The sequence below is a fragment of the Neocloeon triangulifer genome, unplaced genomic scaffold (genome assembly GCF_031216515.1).
Source record: "Neocloeon triangulifer isolate White Clay Creek 2 clone unplaced genomic scaffold, ASM3121651v1 ptg000010l, whole genome shotgun sequence".
Classification (NCBI taxonomy): domain Eukaryota; kingdom Metazoa; phylum Arthropoda; class Insecta; order Ephemeroptera; family Baetidae; genus Neocloeon; species Neocloeon triangulifer.
The window spans coordinates 498,408-514,045 of record NW_026775552.1 but is presented as its reverse complement, the minus strand read 5'-3'; the positions used below and the strand labels follow the sequence as shown (position 1 = coordinate 514,045).

Here is a 15,638-nt window from a genome sequence, read left to right as displayed (position 1 = left end):
ATGTAAAATAGCTTTATTTTTCCAAATTAGAAATCGTCCAAGTCGAAATCGGCGACAATGTCTCCCTCCTCTATGTCGTCAACAGGTTCTTGTACCTTAGCTTTCTTAGCTGGTGGAGGTTTTACCAGAGCCGCCTTTTTGGTCTTCTTTGGCTTCTTCTTAGGAGCAGGTTTTTGTTCTTCATCGGAGTCGATTCCCCTAGGAAAAACAAGATTATTCTGCAATCTAATGAAAATTAATAAAACTCACTTGAAAACAATGTTATCAGATTCTTCATCATCAGACGGGAACAATTCAGTGGGCTCGTCATTGCTAGTTTTAGCAGCATGCTTCTTAAGCTTTGGAACATTTGCTTCATCAAACTAGAAAAAACATAAATTATACACTGAAAAATAGTTTTATACAAAACCTACGCTCTGCTTTTGCCGAATGACTTTCTTTTCTTCAAATGCCTTTCTCCAATTTTGGTAGAATGCGTCCAGAGGAGAAACTAATACAGATTTATTTTATTTAAATAATAAAATTTTCTTATACACACCTTTGCTTCTGACAAATGCATCGAAAGCATCGAGGTCATTCTGTTTCGTCAAATTGACATTCTTGGTCTTTCGAGCCTCTTCGATGAATTTGCTGTTCTCTTCCATTTTGTCCTGCAGACTCTTCATTTTCTTGACAAAAGCGGCCACTTTGCAAGTTTTGGAAAACTTGATCAGCTAAAGCAATCAAAGTTCAGAAGCAATGCGGATTAAATTTAAAATTTAAATAATTACGTGGCTAATGAACGGAACAACCAAATCAGGAAAAGCGATTGAGTAGCTCTGGGAGGCCAAATACTCAAGGGCGACTGCGTAAATCTGCTCGATTATGGCGTCCTTGAAGCTGTTCTCCAGCTGCTGGCGCTTGTTGACTCTCAGGATGCAGGTGAAGACGATGGGCTTCATGCTGACGTGTTTGTGCTTCTTGTTGAAGTCGTACACGTCCAGCACTTCGTACAACAGGGGAAGCACGGGAATGAAAGTCGGACTGCATTTGCAGATGAAGGTCAGCATCTTGGCGCAATGGAACCTGAGAGGGTAGTACTGCGGGGATGAGAACAACTGGACCACACCTATTGTCAGCTGAAATAAAAGATAATTTTTTTTCATGACAAAAAGAAGCAGAATTGCTTCCTAACCTCAACAACCGGATAGAGGAGCATTCTCAAAGGTGAAGATTTAGTTGTTCTAGCCAGAAGGGTGCACCACAGCTGCAGAGAGCTAACATACTGCCAGTTGCAAACTGTTTGCAGAGTTTCCTAAAGAAAGAAATTAATTCTGAAACTTCCAAATATCAATTTTTTTAAAAGAAGAAATATTGAGCTGTTTTTTTTTTTTTTTTAATTAGCAGGAACCTTTTTGTGGACCCTGACGGCATTGCGAAGGTGAATGGCCAACTGCCTGATGTAGAGAAAGGCCTGTTGGTACGCAGCAGCCTCGTCAACATAGAAAAGCTCAACGAGGGACAATCGCATGAAATTGACATTGGCCAGGACGCTCGGAGAGAGGAAACGAGTGTTTCTCACGTAAGTCACATACATGACCTGGAGAGTAAAAGTTAATAAAAATCGCAGCGGAAATTTACATTGACAAACCTTGAGGACCATTTCCAACATTTGGTTTTGTCTGTTGCAAGCAAATCGGGACAGGCAGAGGAATGCAAGAATTCGCACTGGCTGGCTGAGCCCTTCCGACCACAGTTTGACCAAAAGTTTCAAGGCGGTTTTGCACATTTTGGGGAAGCAAACAACGAATAGAGACATCTGATGGAAATGCTTCAACACCGTCGCTTGAACTTCTTCGGACGAGACCAGACCCAGGTACTGGGAATGAAAAAAAATCAACGACTTTTGCGATATTCTAAAAATAATTTACCTGAATTAAAGTGTTCAGGTAGAGTTTGATGTGCTGCCTGGCCTTCTTCCACCTCTTGCTTTTCATAGGCTGGGCAATGGAAACGTTACTGGGCATTTTCAAAATCTTCCTCAGCGACGAATACATGTAGGACAAGCAGGTCTGCATTATACTGTTGAAGTCTGGGATTTGTTGGAATTGTTATTTTACGAAACACAATTAAAAACTAATATTTACGTCCTGCGCCGACAAAATGGTACTTCAAATTGGTTCGTCCTTCGTCCTCTTTGCCATGGAGCTGGACCACTGCGGACTGGAAAGCCTTGACAATCTCGGCAACAACCTCAAGAGATCTGTTAAATGCAGTTTTAAGGATTATTGATATTTCTTTGAAATTTCCTACTAACCCGTCCGATTGCATGCTGTCGTTCCAATTTTCAACCATGGCTTTGGTGACATTTATTTGAGCACCGGTGTATTCCTCTTCATTTTCTAAGTCACTGTCTTCGCTGTCTTCCTGTGATTTGAAATTGATTATTCAGGTTATAATAAATTATAATTAAAAATTTACAGCCAGTGTTTCAGGTGGTTTGTGAACTTTTTCATCTTCGTCAACATCAGAATCATCGTCCGACGCCTCAAAATTCAACAATTCCTTGTCATTTTGCAGCAAATATTTGTAAAACGACGGATCCGTGTCCTTCAGCCTATTTAGTGCTTGTTTGTGTTGTTTAGTAGTTCCGACGTCTTCCTCTTTACCGCTTCCCTCATTTTCAACCTAATTTAAAACAAGAGTCAAGAAATAATTATTAATTCTAAAATTAAATTTTAAGTTAACGAACACTTTCGTCCTCTTCGCTGCCGGCATCTTTCTCCTCCTCATCTTCCTCGTCGTCTGATTCATTTCCATTCTCATCATCAGCAACCTCTTCATCGGATCCAAACTCCAAGTCTTCAGCGTCGTCGTCCTGCACATCCAAATCCTCATCGTCAAGACTGCTGTCGTCGGATTCCTCGTCCGCTTTGCTACTTTGGTTGTTGATCATTTTCCTCAGCTTCATCTCGTCGGCCTTGCTAAACGCTTTTCCCTTCTTGCCCTTTCCTGTCGAAAAATAATTGAAATTTTAATCGCAATCAAAATAAAAATTTCCAAAAATTTAATAAAAAACTTTTTAAACGACGTGTCAGGCACGATCACAATCATTCTGACAAAAATTTAAGTCTTGAAAGAATTCTTAATGCATACCTTTTGTCTTCATTATGAGTTGGTTGCTTTCCTAATTTCAATTCGAATTAAAAATTAAAATGTGTCTTCAAAAATTGTCTTAAAACACACGTGGTGTTGTGTTTGTGTTTTATTTTTTCACGAGGAAACGATTTTAATGCAAGCAACGCCATCTCTTGGTAAGTTAGCGAACCTGGAGATTCTTCGCTGCCTTTTATTGAAAATGAAAAGAAAAACATAAACAAACATTTTTTTTAGTCAAATTTGACAATTTACGCCGTTTCACCTCATCATTAATTGATTAAAATGCTCCATTTACAATTCAAGATGTTCGAAGTGAAGAGTTGACCGCAGGGGGTGACCATGGAGGCGCTTCTGCCATCGGAAATTGCCCGCCTCGTTTGGGGTAAATTTGTGTCTTTTTTTTTTAATTTGATAATATTCCTTATAACTTTCAAAATCAGGCTACTTGCAAGCGGAGTGTCCAAGTGCAGGCCACGTTTTTCTAAAAAACTGTCCCGCGCTGGCCGAGTGCAGAGACGCAAAGCAGAAGGGTCGACGAGTGCTGGACACTGTCCACGGACACTCTCTTCTGGACTTGCTGGCAGACCTCTCGGACACTTTCAATTATGGTGATAAAAATTTTAAAAAATTGGAACTTCAGCATTTTATAATTTCCTAACGAAAAAATTCTTAGTCTATGAAGCCCAGAATTGTCTTTCGCCAGAAGAACAGTCGGATGTCAAGAGCAAACTAAGTCTCTGCAATAAAGTTGATGCACTTTTTACTCACGTTAAAGCTACTAGTGCTTTTGAGGTATTTTCTTCCTTCTGTATTAAATTGATCTAAAAAATAAATCATTAAAGGCCCAAAGAGAAGAAGTCAATGCTATGGGGGAAGGAATTGCAGATTACCGAGAAGGTTCTCCAGTGAACACAAATCCATCAAGTAGTTTTCTATTCAAATATAATTTATTTTATAATAATTTTAATTATTTCCAGTTGATGACGTGATGAACACATCACCAGTTCGAGCACTCATGGCCAACCTAGCCAACAAATTGAAGCAAAACAAAACTAGCATTCCGTTCAAGAAGAGGTTTTTGATAAATTTGTGTCAAGTCAAATGTGACTGAATTTTCGTTTTTGCAGAAGAATGACTGGCAGTCCCAGTATGAATCTCGAAGGGACTTCCGATGATTCAGGAATGGCGCCGCCCGCAGATATTGTTCCGATTTTGCATCCCATTTTGAAGAACACCCAGTTTCACGAGAGGATCGCCGAGAGCATCAACAAAATTTTCCAGCCTAAAGCCAGCTGCGAGGACGTGAATCAAGATCTTGAAAAAGTCATCCACCAAGTTGTCAAGGAGACTGAAAAAGACCCGACTTTTGAGGAAATCATTCAGGAAATTTGCGTCGGAACCCAAGGTGTGCAAAATGCAAGGCTTTTATTTATAGAAAAATTATTTATAATTTTGCAAAAGACTTTTCAGCTGCTCTGTCCGACGTTGGCAGTGAAGACAATGGTCTGGGCCCAGCCCTGTCTCCTCCGTTGTCCTTGCAACTTGATTCGAACGGACAAGACTTCGCTCAGGCAAACGAGCTTCACACCCCGTAAGTGATGAAAATTTGCTTTCGTATCAATTTTTTTTTCATTAATCACAATTAATTTCAGAGACCCTGAGGAGATTGAAATTCAAAACACTCCCACCCGCGGCAGGAAGGGACGAGCGAAAGGCGCTTCTGCGGAACCACAAAATGAAGTTCCTCTGAAGGCTAGGCTGAGAAGCGCCTCCAAACTTGGCCACTGCGACGGCGACGCTTCCCAAGACAGTCTGCACATACTCAATGAAGATGCGGTCCGAAGCATTGTCGAAGCAATCCCTGATATTGATATTGCCACGCCTCCAGAGGGGGAAACGGCCATGGATGTTTCCGTTGACAAAAAACAAGACGGAAACGTAGAGAATGTAAATTCGAAATAAATAAATGGTCAGTAAGATTAATGTTCACTTTGCAGGAGAAAACTTCAGTGGAAGCGCCAGAAATTACACTGGAAATTCCTCTAAGCTTGGAAGAACAACAGTCTGTCAGTATGTTTAACCAACCCATGCCGATCAGCTCCGATTTCAGCCAGCCAGAGACGCAAGTCCAAGAACCACCTGCGCCTCCTGCTCCCATCCTACCCCCTACCAAAATTCACCCGAATCCACCCCTGCCGTCGAACCCTGTCGGCTCAATAATTCTGATCATGGAACCTCAGGATTCCATAAATACAAGTACGGATTAATCAATTTTTACATAAAGAAGCTATTAATTTTTTTTTTTAATTCCAGCCCCTAATAATACGAGAAACATTTTTACCCAACGCTACCCCTCAATTCGTCCGAATGGTGCATTGCCAAGTAAATAGTTGTTTCATTAATTAATTTGAATGGAATCTCAAGGTTTTTATTGCTTTTGAATTAGAAATCATGCCCCAAGCCAAACCAGACAGAAAACTGAACCAGAAAGTGAAGGTACCAAAAAGTGGTGGCAAGAAACTGGCAGCTCCTGACATGCCGCCCCCAGTTATCACCATTGAAGGTTTGATTGTGCATCCTCCGGTGGAACAGGAGTTTGAGCAGGACTATCCGAACGTCTCGGCGCCTGAAGTCGAGGAAGACCCGACTCCTCCGACGCCAGACATAATTCCTCCAACCCCGGAGCATGCTCTGCCGTCTGCCTCACCATTTCCCCAAGGACAGCCCTTGCCACAAATGGCGTTTGTGTCCATGCCGAGCATCAGTCCTGCTCAACAAGGTCAGTAATCAATAAAAATTTGATCAGCATAATTTAAATAAATATTATTCTTTTAGGTGCCAGGTCAACAGACCCACCCCGAGATTCGCCGATTGCCCCCGTCCTTGCCGAGGGCAGCACAGAACGCCCCATTGAGGTGCGGAAAAGCCTGAGCACACCCAGAAGGGGCAGCAACTACGTCCGAGCCCTCGACTTCTCCACCCCCAAACAGCACAAGGTGGCAGCGCGCAGAGCTCATACCTCTCCGAAGCTGGCTCAACACCGAAGCCCTTCTTCGACGGTCAAGCACTTGTTCACGGCTGCAAGAATTGTTCGATCTCGTCTATTCGAAAAGGTTTTGCTTATTAATTTATAGCAAGAAATGCGATTAATGTGATTCAAATTTCAGTCTCCAGAAACAGCAAAATCCAAGAAGTTGAATAAATTGTCCCTAATTTCTGAAGAAGAGCCTCCGTCGGCGCCTGCAGAAGTTGAAACTTCAGTGCCTGAAAATGAAATTCCTCCCCCGCCTCTGGTGGAAGAATCTCCGACGCAACCTTCTCCTCCGATTGAGACTCCTCCGTCTCCCCACACTCCACCTTTGCCAAAGTCTCCTGAAATTCAGCCTGCCAAAGATTCGATGAGCTGGGATGCCAAACTGAGATCCCTCATCGGACCCGTTTCCAATGCGTCCAGTCCGAAAAAATCGCCAGTTAAAAATAAGAGGCGTCGGATAGGAGGCGAAAAAGCTTCACCAAAGAAGAGACGATCCACCCCAAAGAAAACCCCAACGAAAGATCGCAAGTCTGCACAGAAAGCAAAGGTTGCATATTAAATTAACACTAATTTTCACAATTTAATTCTGCATCTTGATTCACAGGAGAAAAACAAGAGAAGTAAGATAACCCCAGCAAAGTCTGCAACAAAACGGAGCAGAGCAGCCCTTAGAACCCTGAACTCCTCCCCCACTCTCTCCCAGACGTGCGCTGAGAAAGAGCGCCTGTTGGAGTCTCTCCAGCTGAGCCCTTCGAAGCCTCCTCCCCGAATTCCAGAGCCAACCTTCGAACTCGGGAACCCTAGAATGAAACTGGTGACCTGTGCATGGCAAGGCACTTCGGCAGGAAACTTTGAACCAGACCTGGACAGGTCATACTGCATGACCATCAGCGTCGAGGGAGAGGACGGGGAGGAAATGGACATCTCCCTCAAGTGGGGTCAGACCCACGTCTGGGACTCTTATCAAGGAGAAACAGTCACGTGGGCTGAAAGGAGGAAGCAAATTGAATCGTCCGAGGAGGAGCTTGACCGAGGTTGGATGTTCAAATCAAAGGAGTCTCAGCAATTATTAAATTTTAAATTTCTGCTCCAGGTCCAGAGGATGACGACCTTATGACTTTTGCCCTGATTGGCTCACCTTCAAAGTCTAGGTCAAAAGTGAGTATTTTTAAATCATCTTTTCTGTTAATTTGAACTGAATTTTTGTTTCTGAAGGTTCAAAGCCCGCAAGAAAGTTCCAACCCACAGGACATGCTGAGGAAGGTGGGAGTTGACAATTTCCTATCAGCCCTTCATGGGAAGGCTAAAAAGTGAAGCTTAAAATTATTTTTGTAATTTATTTGCTTTTGAATATTGCGTATTGTGAATTTTTCCATTAAACACTAATAAAAGGAATACATTTTATTGATTTATTTAAAATTTCCTAACCAAAATAACAAAAAAACAGCACCAAACACAAAGTAAACATATTTTCGTTCAAATGCAGATAAAATCTTAAAAGGCCACAGAAAATAACAAATGGTTGGCACAGACAGGGGGTAACAAAAATATACGCCTGCATTATTTGTATGTGATTATTGTAGCATCTGGCGAATCATGAAGTTGAGGATGCCGCCGTGTCTGTAGTAGGTCAGATCGACCTCAGTGTCAAAGCGCAACTTCACGCTGAACTCCTTTCCATTGGAGGCCTAGAATTCAATTGAAAAACAAACTTTTCATTCATATTAGAAGGAAATCGTACTTTGACGGAGATGAGCTGGCCAGGCTTGCAATCGTCCGGAATGTGCAGAGTGAAAGTCTCAGATCCGTCGAACCCAAGCGAGTCAGTCGACTGTCCGGGCAGATACTCCAAAGGTACAAGGCCCATGCCAACAAGATTGGATCGGTGGATGCGCTCAAAGGACTCGGCAATCACTGCTTTGATTCCCTACAATCAGAAAAAATTTATATAACAGTTTTTTAATTAATAAAAAAGCCCTACTTGGAGATACGGTCCCTTGGCAGCCCAATCTCTGGACGAACCGGAGCCATAGTCCTTTCCAACCAGCAAAATCAGAGGCACATTTTCCTGTGTGTATCTCTCGGCAGCATCGTAAACGTCAAGCTTATTTAAAAAAAATCAGATAATAAGGAAATGATATTTGCTCAAAAAATTACTTCTTGCATCGATGGGAAATGAATAGTCTTCGGTCCAGGCTTGCCGACCAACTTGTTGACCAGTCGAATATTGGCAAAGGTGCCTCGAGCCATGACTGCGTCGTTGCCTCGTCGAGAGCCATACGAATTGAACTCGCGAGGAGTTAGCCTGCTCGAGATATAAATTTAAAATTAAACATTGACCGATTTCAACACCGCATACCCTCTTTCTGCAAGGTATCTGGCTGCAGGGCTGTTGCGGGCGATGCTTCCGGCAGGGGAGATGTGGTCAGTGGTGACCGAGTCGCCCAAATTCAGCAAGCACCTGGCGTCGGCCAGAGCAGATTGTTTTGGCAGGTCCTTGGATAAAATATTTGTAAAATAAGATTTTTATAAAAATTGGAAAAATACCAGAGTCATGCTGTCGAAGAAAGGCGGTCTTTTGATGTAGGTGGAATTCTGGTCCCAAGGGTAGAGCTTTCCCTCCGGCGCCTCCAGCTCCTGCCAGGCCTTGAAGCCCTGAGTGACCTTCGAGTAGACCTCTTTGAACATGGCAGGGATCACGTGTTTGCTCTCGACAGCCTGGATTTCGGATCTGGTTGGCCAAATCTGCTTCAGGAAAACCGGTTCTCCCTTTTCATTCAGACCTAAAAATATTAAAGAAAAAGTAATTAATTCAATTAAAATTTCTGCTTTTCGGCTCCTTACCAAGAGGCTCGGATTCAAAGTCGATGTCCACCCTGCCAGCGATGGCGTAGGCGATGACGAGCAGAGGCGAGGCCAAGTAATTGGCCCTGGTGTTGGGGTGGATGCGCCCCTCGAAATTCCTGTTTCCAGAAAGAACTCCGCAGCAAACCAAGTCATTCTGTTTTTAATCAATTTATTTTAAAACAATCAAAATCTCGCAAGTGTCTAAATAAAATTTTACCTTTTCGATGGCGTCGACGATTGCGTCTGGAAGAGGCCCCGAGTTTCCGATGCAAGTCATGCATCCGTAGCCGACGTTGTTGAAGCCCATCTGCTCGAGGAAGGGCAGGACTCCGGACTCTTGCAAATAATAGGACACGACACCTGAGCCCGGAGACAGCGAGGTCTTGATGTACGGAGCGACACCCAAACCGGCCTCGACAGCTTTCTTCGCAAGAAGCCCTGAGAAACAAATTGAAATATATAAAAAAAAATTTAAAAAAAAAACTTATTAATTCACAAATATAATTATAATTCAACTATTTCCAAATCAAAACATTACTTGAAAATTTATTTTAATTTTTTAAATAAATCTAGTTTAAAAATTAATTTTATGTTCGTAAATTTGAGGGAATTAATGTTTTTTTTTTATAAATTTCTGTTATTTTAATTAGATTAAAGATAAACGTGTTTGCGGATCAAGTTTAATCTAACCGCAAGTAATCAGAATGAAAAAAAAATACAAATAATTTCCGTGAAAACTGAAAGAGCAAAAATAAAGTATAAGTCGATGATAAGGAATATTTTTCCTGCTCGCCGCCTTCAATGCAAAGGAAAATAAATCTGCTGCAAGGGGAATTTTGTTTTCAAACAAGTTCTGACAAAAACCAGAAGGAAAATTTCACGAGAAAATCTCAAACAGCAGGACGGATGCACTCGTCCGAATAAAGATTTTTTCCAAGAAAAATGCATTTTGTTTTGTTGTTCCTGAGACCGAATTTGTGCCCCTCGGGCGAAGGATTTTCCACCTGAACTCTCTTTGCGAGAAGAAGGTGCTGCGGTGAATCATCTCTCGCTCCGTGGGGGTCCAAACCCTCTCTCATGTTTGTGCAGATTTATAGGAAAAAAGTCGAGAACATGTCAAGGCAGAGAGATTTGGTGGTGCCAGGTCTTTCAGGAGCGTGTTCAGGCGTCGCAAAGGGGAGAGATTTTCTCGGAAAAACGTCTCTCTTGAGACGAGAGGCTTGTTTGTCAGCCAGGTTGATGGCCTGCTAAAGGGCAGTCACCTTCTTCCTTTTGTTGGAAAAGGGGGAGACAAATTTCAGCCCGTGTGAAATATCCTGAGAGCATGATTTCTTCTCTCCAGTAAAAAATTGTAGATTTTTTTGGAAAATTTCTATAAAGTTCGTAATTTAAGTTTCCAAATGAATTAAAAACATCTTAATATAAACTTACATTAAAATATTTTGACGATCAAATTAAACATAATTTTCATTGGAAATGAATAAGTTTTTTTTTCATTCCAATTCTTTCCTACCTTTTTTGAAACAATATGCAGACAAAATATATTTCAATTTTGAAGTTTGAAGTAATAAATAATAATTTAATTTAATTATTTTCCCTCACCTGCACCAAGCATGACGGATGGGTTGCTGGTGTTTGTGCATGAGGTGATTGCGGCAATGACAACAGAGCCGTGCTTGAGGCTGTAGTTTTTGCCTTCATATTCAAAAGAGCCCACAGAGTCCAAACTGTTGCTGTTTAGGCCGAACCCTTTGAATCCAACCTGAAAAAAGTAAAAAATTCAGTATAATTATTTTATTTTTGTCCCTAATTTATATTATATAGCAATAAATTAAATTTAGAATAAAAGCAACTATCATAAATTGAGTATTTACAGTTATTGAAAGTGTATGGCCGGATTAAAAAAGTAAAATTGGCACAGAATTGAAATTGTTCTGCTTAATTTTTTAATTTTTCCATTGCAAAATTAATAAAAATAGAGGTAAGAGCTGTGGTAAAATTTAAATAAAGAATTTTTACAGGAAAAATCTTTCTTATTATCATTCTTGTGTTTTCTTGGCAGCTCCATAGTTTGATTGGATATTAAATTTATATTTTATTCATTTATTGAACAATTTTGTACTTAAAAAGTTCTCTTAACAATGATTACTTCAACTGTGCAAGAGGACGAAAAAATGTGATAATATTGTTAAAATAATTAAATCATTTTGCTCTTTAGTGTACAAAATGTATGTATTGTTTTTATATTTCAAATTAAAAATTTCATCATTCAAAATAATTAATATTTTTGAAAAATTGATATAGATTCAATTAATTATTAATCTTTAGTTTTGTATAATGCTGATGAGATTGGAAATAAATATTTAAATCATTTTTATTTGATAATTTTGAAGGACGTGTTATAATACAAAAATATTTCATAATATCCTTTTATGTTTAAATTTAAATTTCATTTCCACAAGAAAAACGTGGCTTTAAATCTCGTTAATTCAGATAAATCCTTCCTGGCAAGTTCCAATTTATCGCTTTACTGATTATTTTAGTTATAAAAAGTACACGGGAAATTCCCAAAACGATAAACTTGGCCACTCAAAAGGAAAAAACCAGATTCATTATAAAATAAAATTTATAATTTGCATAATTCAACTTTTTTGTTGTTGTTATAAATGAAAATTAGAAACAAATATTTTGATAAATTAAATGAATTTCAATTTAAGAAGTAAAAAAAAAAGTATTCATCGTCAGCCAACGCGGAGATTGCAAATTTTTTGTTCATCTTTTCAAGACAAGACGAAATTTTCTGTAGAGATTTCCGAGCGGGTTGGCCGAAGGGAGGACGCAGGTGGTGGGGCAGGCCGGGGGTTGATAAAAGAGACACCGGGCCACGGCGGCCGATCAGTCTTGGTTTGGATGTACCCTGAGTGCGAGCGAGAAACCTGAACGCGAGCAACTTTGTCTCTGCAGGGCCTGAAGAAATTATTTCAATCAGACCCGCTCAGACGGAGGTGTTTGCGCGCCGGGCCGGAACTCGCTTATCAGCGCCCGCTTATAAAAGGTCTGCGCGCGGCCACGGACCGGCGACTCAACTTCTGGGGCGCACAGAGATTTAATCATCCGAAGCTCGGGTTGCTTTTTTACAACAACAGAGGCTCGGATGATTAGTCTTACAAGCGCCAATTTTCAACACAAATTCTACTTCGCTCATCTCAATTTTTGGTAAGATTGAAACAATTCCATTGTGCATTTCTTAATTTTAGGAGCAGAATTTTCTAATAGAAATATTGTTTGTTATGAATTTGTATTCATGTTATAAATTTAATTTAAAATTCCTTTGCGGTTTACAATTTACAGAATAAAATATAAATTTATAAAAAAAAGTATGCCAGTAAGATTTTAAGTGTTTGACTTAATTTAAGTTTGGCATCAAAATAATGAAACCATAGGAAATTTTACGCTGATTGAAAACCAGGAAATATGTTCTCTTATCAATCTGATAACAAGTTTTAAATAATGTATGCATATAAAATTTGAAGTTATTTCTCAAATTGACTTGTTATAAAAAAATCTACTCACTTTGTTCGTCAAACATTGGAGGAAATCTTGCTTCATGTCACTCACTGACACTCTGTCGTGGGGTCTCTTAGGTCCGCTGACGGAAGGCACAACCGTGGCCAAATCCAATTCCACAACCTTGTAAATTAACGACAATAAATTATTATCAGACGAAATATTGGGATTAGCTGTGAAGTTTGCGATTCAGAACTTTTCTAAACCTTTTACTTGTTTATCATTTTTTTTTCTTCATTTTAGTTTAGAACAAAGAAATTTATTGCATTGTAATTTTGATTACCTGTGTGAATTTTGGGTTTTGCTTAGCATCGGAATAGTCACGCATCATTTTAGAGGCTCGCAAGTAGGCCTCGATGGCTTCAATTTTCAGTTCATCTCTGTCTGTAATTTGAATATAAATAAAACTCAAACAAATATGCACTTGATTTGGTTTTACTGGTTTGTCTGAGGTAAGCAAGGGTGGCGTTGTCAACAGGGAAGTAGCCAACTGTGGCGCCGTACTCGGGACACATGTTGGAAATGGTGGCTCTGTCTGCAATCGAAAGGGCTGCCACTCCTGGCCCGAAAAACTCGACAAACTTTCCCACTACACCAATTTGACGGAGGTGCTGCAACGAAACACAACATAAAATTCAGTACGATTATTAAAAGAATATTGAAATCAAACCAGTTTTTGTTTGTCGGATTACCTTTGTGATTGTGAGAACCAAATCAGTTGAGGTGGCGTACTGGTCCAGATTTCCAATGACGTGGTAGCCGATGACTTCGGGCAGAAGCATCGAAATGGCCTGACCAAGCATGACAGCCTCCGCTTCAATGCCTGAAATTGTTCAAAAGCGGTGATAAAACTTTCAATTTAGATAATACACAAATTTAATTAAAACTTATTTCCATATTCGCCTATTTTTACTGACAAAAACTCAGAAAAAAAACAATGCCAATAGAAGAGCTTTTTAATTTAAATAATAATAACACAATTGATTCATTGATTCTCGCTGAAAAAGCAGATGAAAATCTAATTCACCTCCGGCACCCCAACCGAGAACGCCGAGGCCGTTGATCATGGTGGTGTGCGAGTCGGTTCCAACCACTGAGTCTGGGTACAGAACTTCAGAGTCGGAAAAGACAACCCTGGCCAAGTACTCCAAGTTGACTTGGTGGACGATGCCTGAGCCAGGCGGCACGATCAACATATTCCTGAAGGCGGTGGCGCCCCATTTCAAGAAACGGAAGCGCTCCTTGTTGCGTTCAAACTCAAGGTCTTGATTTTTTTGCAACGAATCAGCCCTGTTAACAATATGAAAGTTTTAATTCTACAAGCATAAAAAAATTATAATTAACGAATTCTGTCTCGAAATTGGGATCCATTGTGCAGCTTAAATTAATTTAATTTGAGTTAAAAGTAAAGAATCATTTATGAATATTAAATTTCAAACCGAATTCAACAAACGTGTTTATTTAAATTTTGAAATCGGGTCTCACGTTCTGGCAAAGTCGACCTGGACCGAGTGGTCGATGACAAGGTCCGAGGGGCAGATGGGGTTGATTTTGTCGGGGTCGCCGCCGAGTTTGGCGACGGCGTCCCTCATCGCCGCAAAGTCGACCACAGCCGGGACGCCGGTGAAGTCCTGGAGGATGACTCTGGCCGGTTTGAAGTTGAGCTCCACGTTCTGCTGGTCCGCCCAGTTCAGGACGCACTCGACGTCTTGCCGGGTCACGGAAAATTCGTCGCAATTTCGCACCGCCGACTCCAGAAGAACCCTCACGCTGAACGGCAACTCGTCTGAACCAAAATTCAGAATTAATGAGAATGGTGAAATATGATGAGATTTGACTGACCATATTTGGCTCCTCCGAGGGCAGGAAGGTCAAAGTATTTGAAGGTCTTGCCCGCCACCTCCAGGCTCTTCAGGTACTGTGCATATGGGTTGCCTAAAATCATCAAATTTAAATATTATCCAAGCAAATTAATTAAAAATATGCAAATGCATAATGTGATATTAAATGAAAATAAATTACTCCACATAAGTGGCCAACAAGGTCAGCAAATTAATTCAAGAAAGAAATAATAAAATAATAATAAAATGAATCCAAATTCAATAAAAAAAGTCTTGCTTTATTTACACCTTATTTTTTAATATGTATTAATTCAAGACACGATGCAACTGTTTGAAATAAATTTAATACTATATCTCTATGTGTTTCAAGCAAAAAATCTCATATTAATTTTAAATTAAGTTTATTTCATCTCATTCATCTAATTTATAAATTTTTAATTTTCCTAATTTTCAACTGAAAAAAAGTGCATTAGATATGTGGGGTTTAAAATTTTATTAAATTTATATTCAGTATGATTTATTGAATATTTTTTCACACGATTTTATAGGGTTTTAATCTAAAAGTAGAACAAAAAACATTTGTTTGTATAGTTCAGGCTGTGGAGGCTGGTTTTAAAGCTATTCATGGATTATTATTTTGTTACTGCCACATTGAATTAATTTGCATTTAAATCAGATGCGTTTTCAAGACAGCTGGACACTATGAATATTTTAGTTTTAAATTATAAAGACTGCTGGATGATAGGCTTAGCACAAAAACACGTCATTCGATATTAGAGTGAAAAAAGATATAAATGGACAATTCACTAATGAAATTATTATAAATAAATTAAAAAAATTACAAAGGACGATAAGGACATCGCAGTAAATGAATCAATCCCTCAGAGATATTATTTTTCAGCAACTGTAAAATAATGTTGACGGCGGGGTTAGCGAAAAACAGTTTCGGTTTTCCGTAAAAAGTGCCAAGCGCAGTGGACTTTAGCAAGAGATTTGATAGTTCAGGCGATTCGGTAGAAATTAAAGAGTGTTTTACCAGCCATGGCAGTCGAGGACGAGACCAGCAAATATGGCAAGAGAGCAAAATTCGTGCGAAATTTACGGCCGCAAGTCCGAAGTCTACTTGAGGGGCGTGGTCAGTCACGTACGGCTCAACACGGCACGCAACTTAATCCACCTACTAATCAGAATTTGAATAAAAAATTTAAATT

At 39.9% G+C, this 15,638-nt stretch overlaps 3 protein-coding genes across 4 annotated transcripts; 1 reads left to right on the top strand and 2 right to left on the bottom strand.

Annotated features, from left to right (window-relative positions):
- Positions 1 to 6: 6 nt before the first annotated feature.
- Positions 7 to 3,272, bottom strand: LOC132195756 (nucleolar complex protein 2 homolog). Its single transcript, XM_059617942.1, has 14 exons — positions 3,136 to 3,272; positions 2,732 to 2,991; positions 2,461 to 2,667; positions 2,297 to 2,406; positions 2,127 to 2,242; positions 1,911 to 2,071; positions 1,631 to 1,858; positions 1,391 to 1,579; positions 1,175 to 1,294; positions 771 to 1,118; positions 539 to 713; positions 414 to 490; positions 250 to 362; positions 7 to 198 (listed from the first exon to the last, which is right to left on the bottom strand). Exons 1-14 carry the CDS (start codon positions 3,146 to 3,148, stop codon positions 27 to 29), a joined length of 2,289 nt encoding a protein of 762 aa, XP_059473925.1. The 5' UTR covers positions 3,149 to 3,272; the 3' UTR covers positions 7 to 26.
- A 26-nt stretch (positions 3,273 to 3,298) lies between these two features.
- On the top strand, positions 3,299 to 7,567 carry LOC132195753 (uncharacterized). Its single transcript, XM_059617936.1, has 16 exons — positions 3,299 to 3,520; positions 3,579 to 3,746; positions 3,812 to 3,930; positions 3,981 to 4,062; positions 4,116 to 4,212; positions 4,266 to 4,543; positions 4,600 to 4,729; positions 4,791 to 5,085; positions 5,136 to 5,394; positions 5,452 to 5,520; positions 5,585 to 5,917; positions 5,974 to 6,251; positions 6,306 to 6,719; positions 6,777 to 7,206; positions 7,266 to 7,330; positions 7,388 to 7,567. Exons 1-16 carry the CDS (start codon positions 3,478 to 3,480, stop codon positions 7,484 to 7,486), a joined length of 3,159 nt encoding a protein of 1,052 aa, XP_059473919.1. The 5' UTR covers positions 3,299 to 3,477; the 3' UTR covers positions 7,487 to 7,567.
- LOC132195754 (cytoplasmic aconitate hydratase-like) lies at positions 7,568 to 15,617 on the bottom strand. Of its 2 annotated transcripts, XM_059617938.1 has the most exons (17): positions 15,464 to 15,617; positions 14,429 to 14,521; positions 14,072 to 14,372; positions 13,614 to 13,876; positions 13,279 to 13,409; positions 13,026 to 13,197; positions 12,870 to 12,970; positions 12,593 to 12,709; positions 10,622 to 10,781; positions 9,237 to 9,457; positions 9,017 to 9,173; positions 8,720 to 8,955; positions 8,532 to 8,668; positions 8,330 to 8,477; positions 8,154 to 8,276; positions 7,914 to 8,099; positions 7,568 to 7,860 (listed from the first exon to the last, which is right to left on the bottom strand). In XM_059617938.1, exons 1-17 carry the CDS (start codon positions 15,468 to 15,470, stop codon positions 7,747 to 7,749), a joined length of 2,667 nt encoding a protein of 888 aa, XP_059473921.1. In that variant the 5' UTR covers positions 15,471 to 15,617; the 3' UTR covers positions 7,568 to 7,746. The 2 variants fall into 2 exon arrangements, with proteins under 2 accessions (XP_059473921.1, XP_059473920.1); XM_059617937.1 differs by lacking the exon at positions 15,464 to 15,617 and having other exon boundaries at positions 14,429 to 14,531.
- Between the last annotated feature and the right edge of the window lie 21 nt (positions 15,618 to 15,638).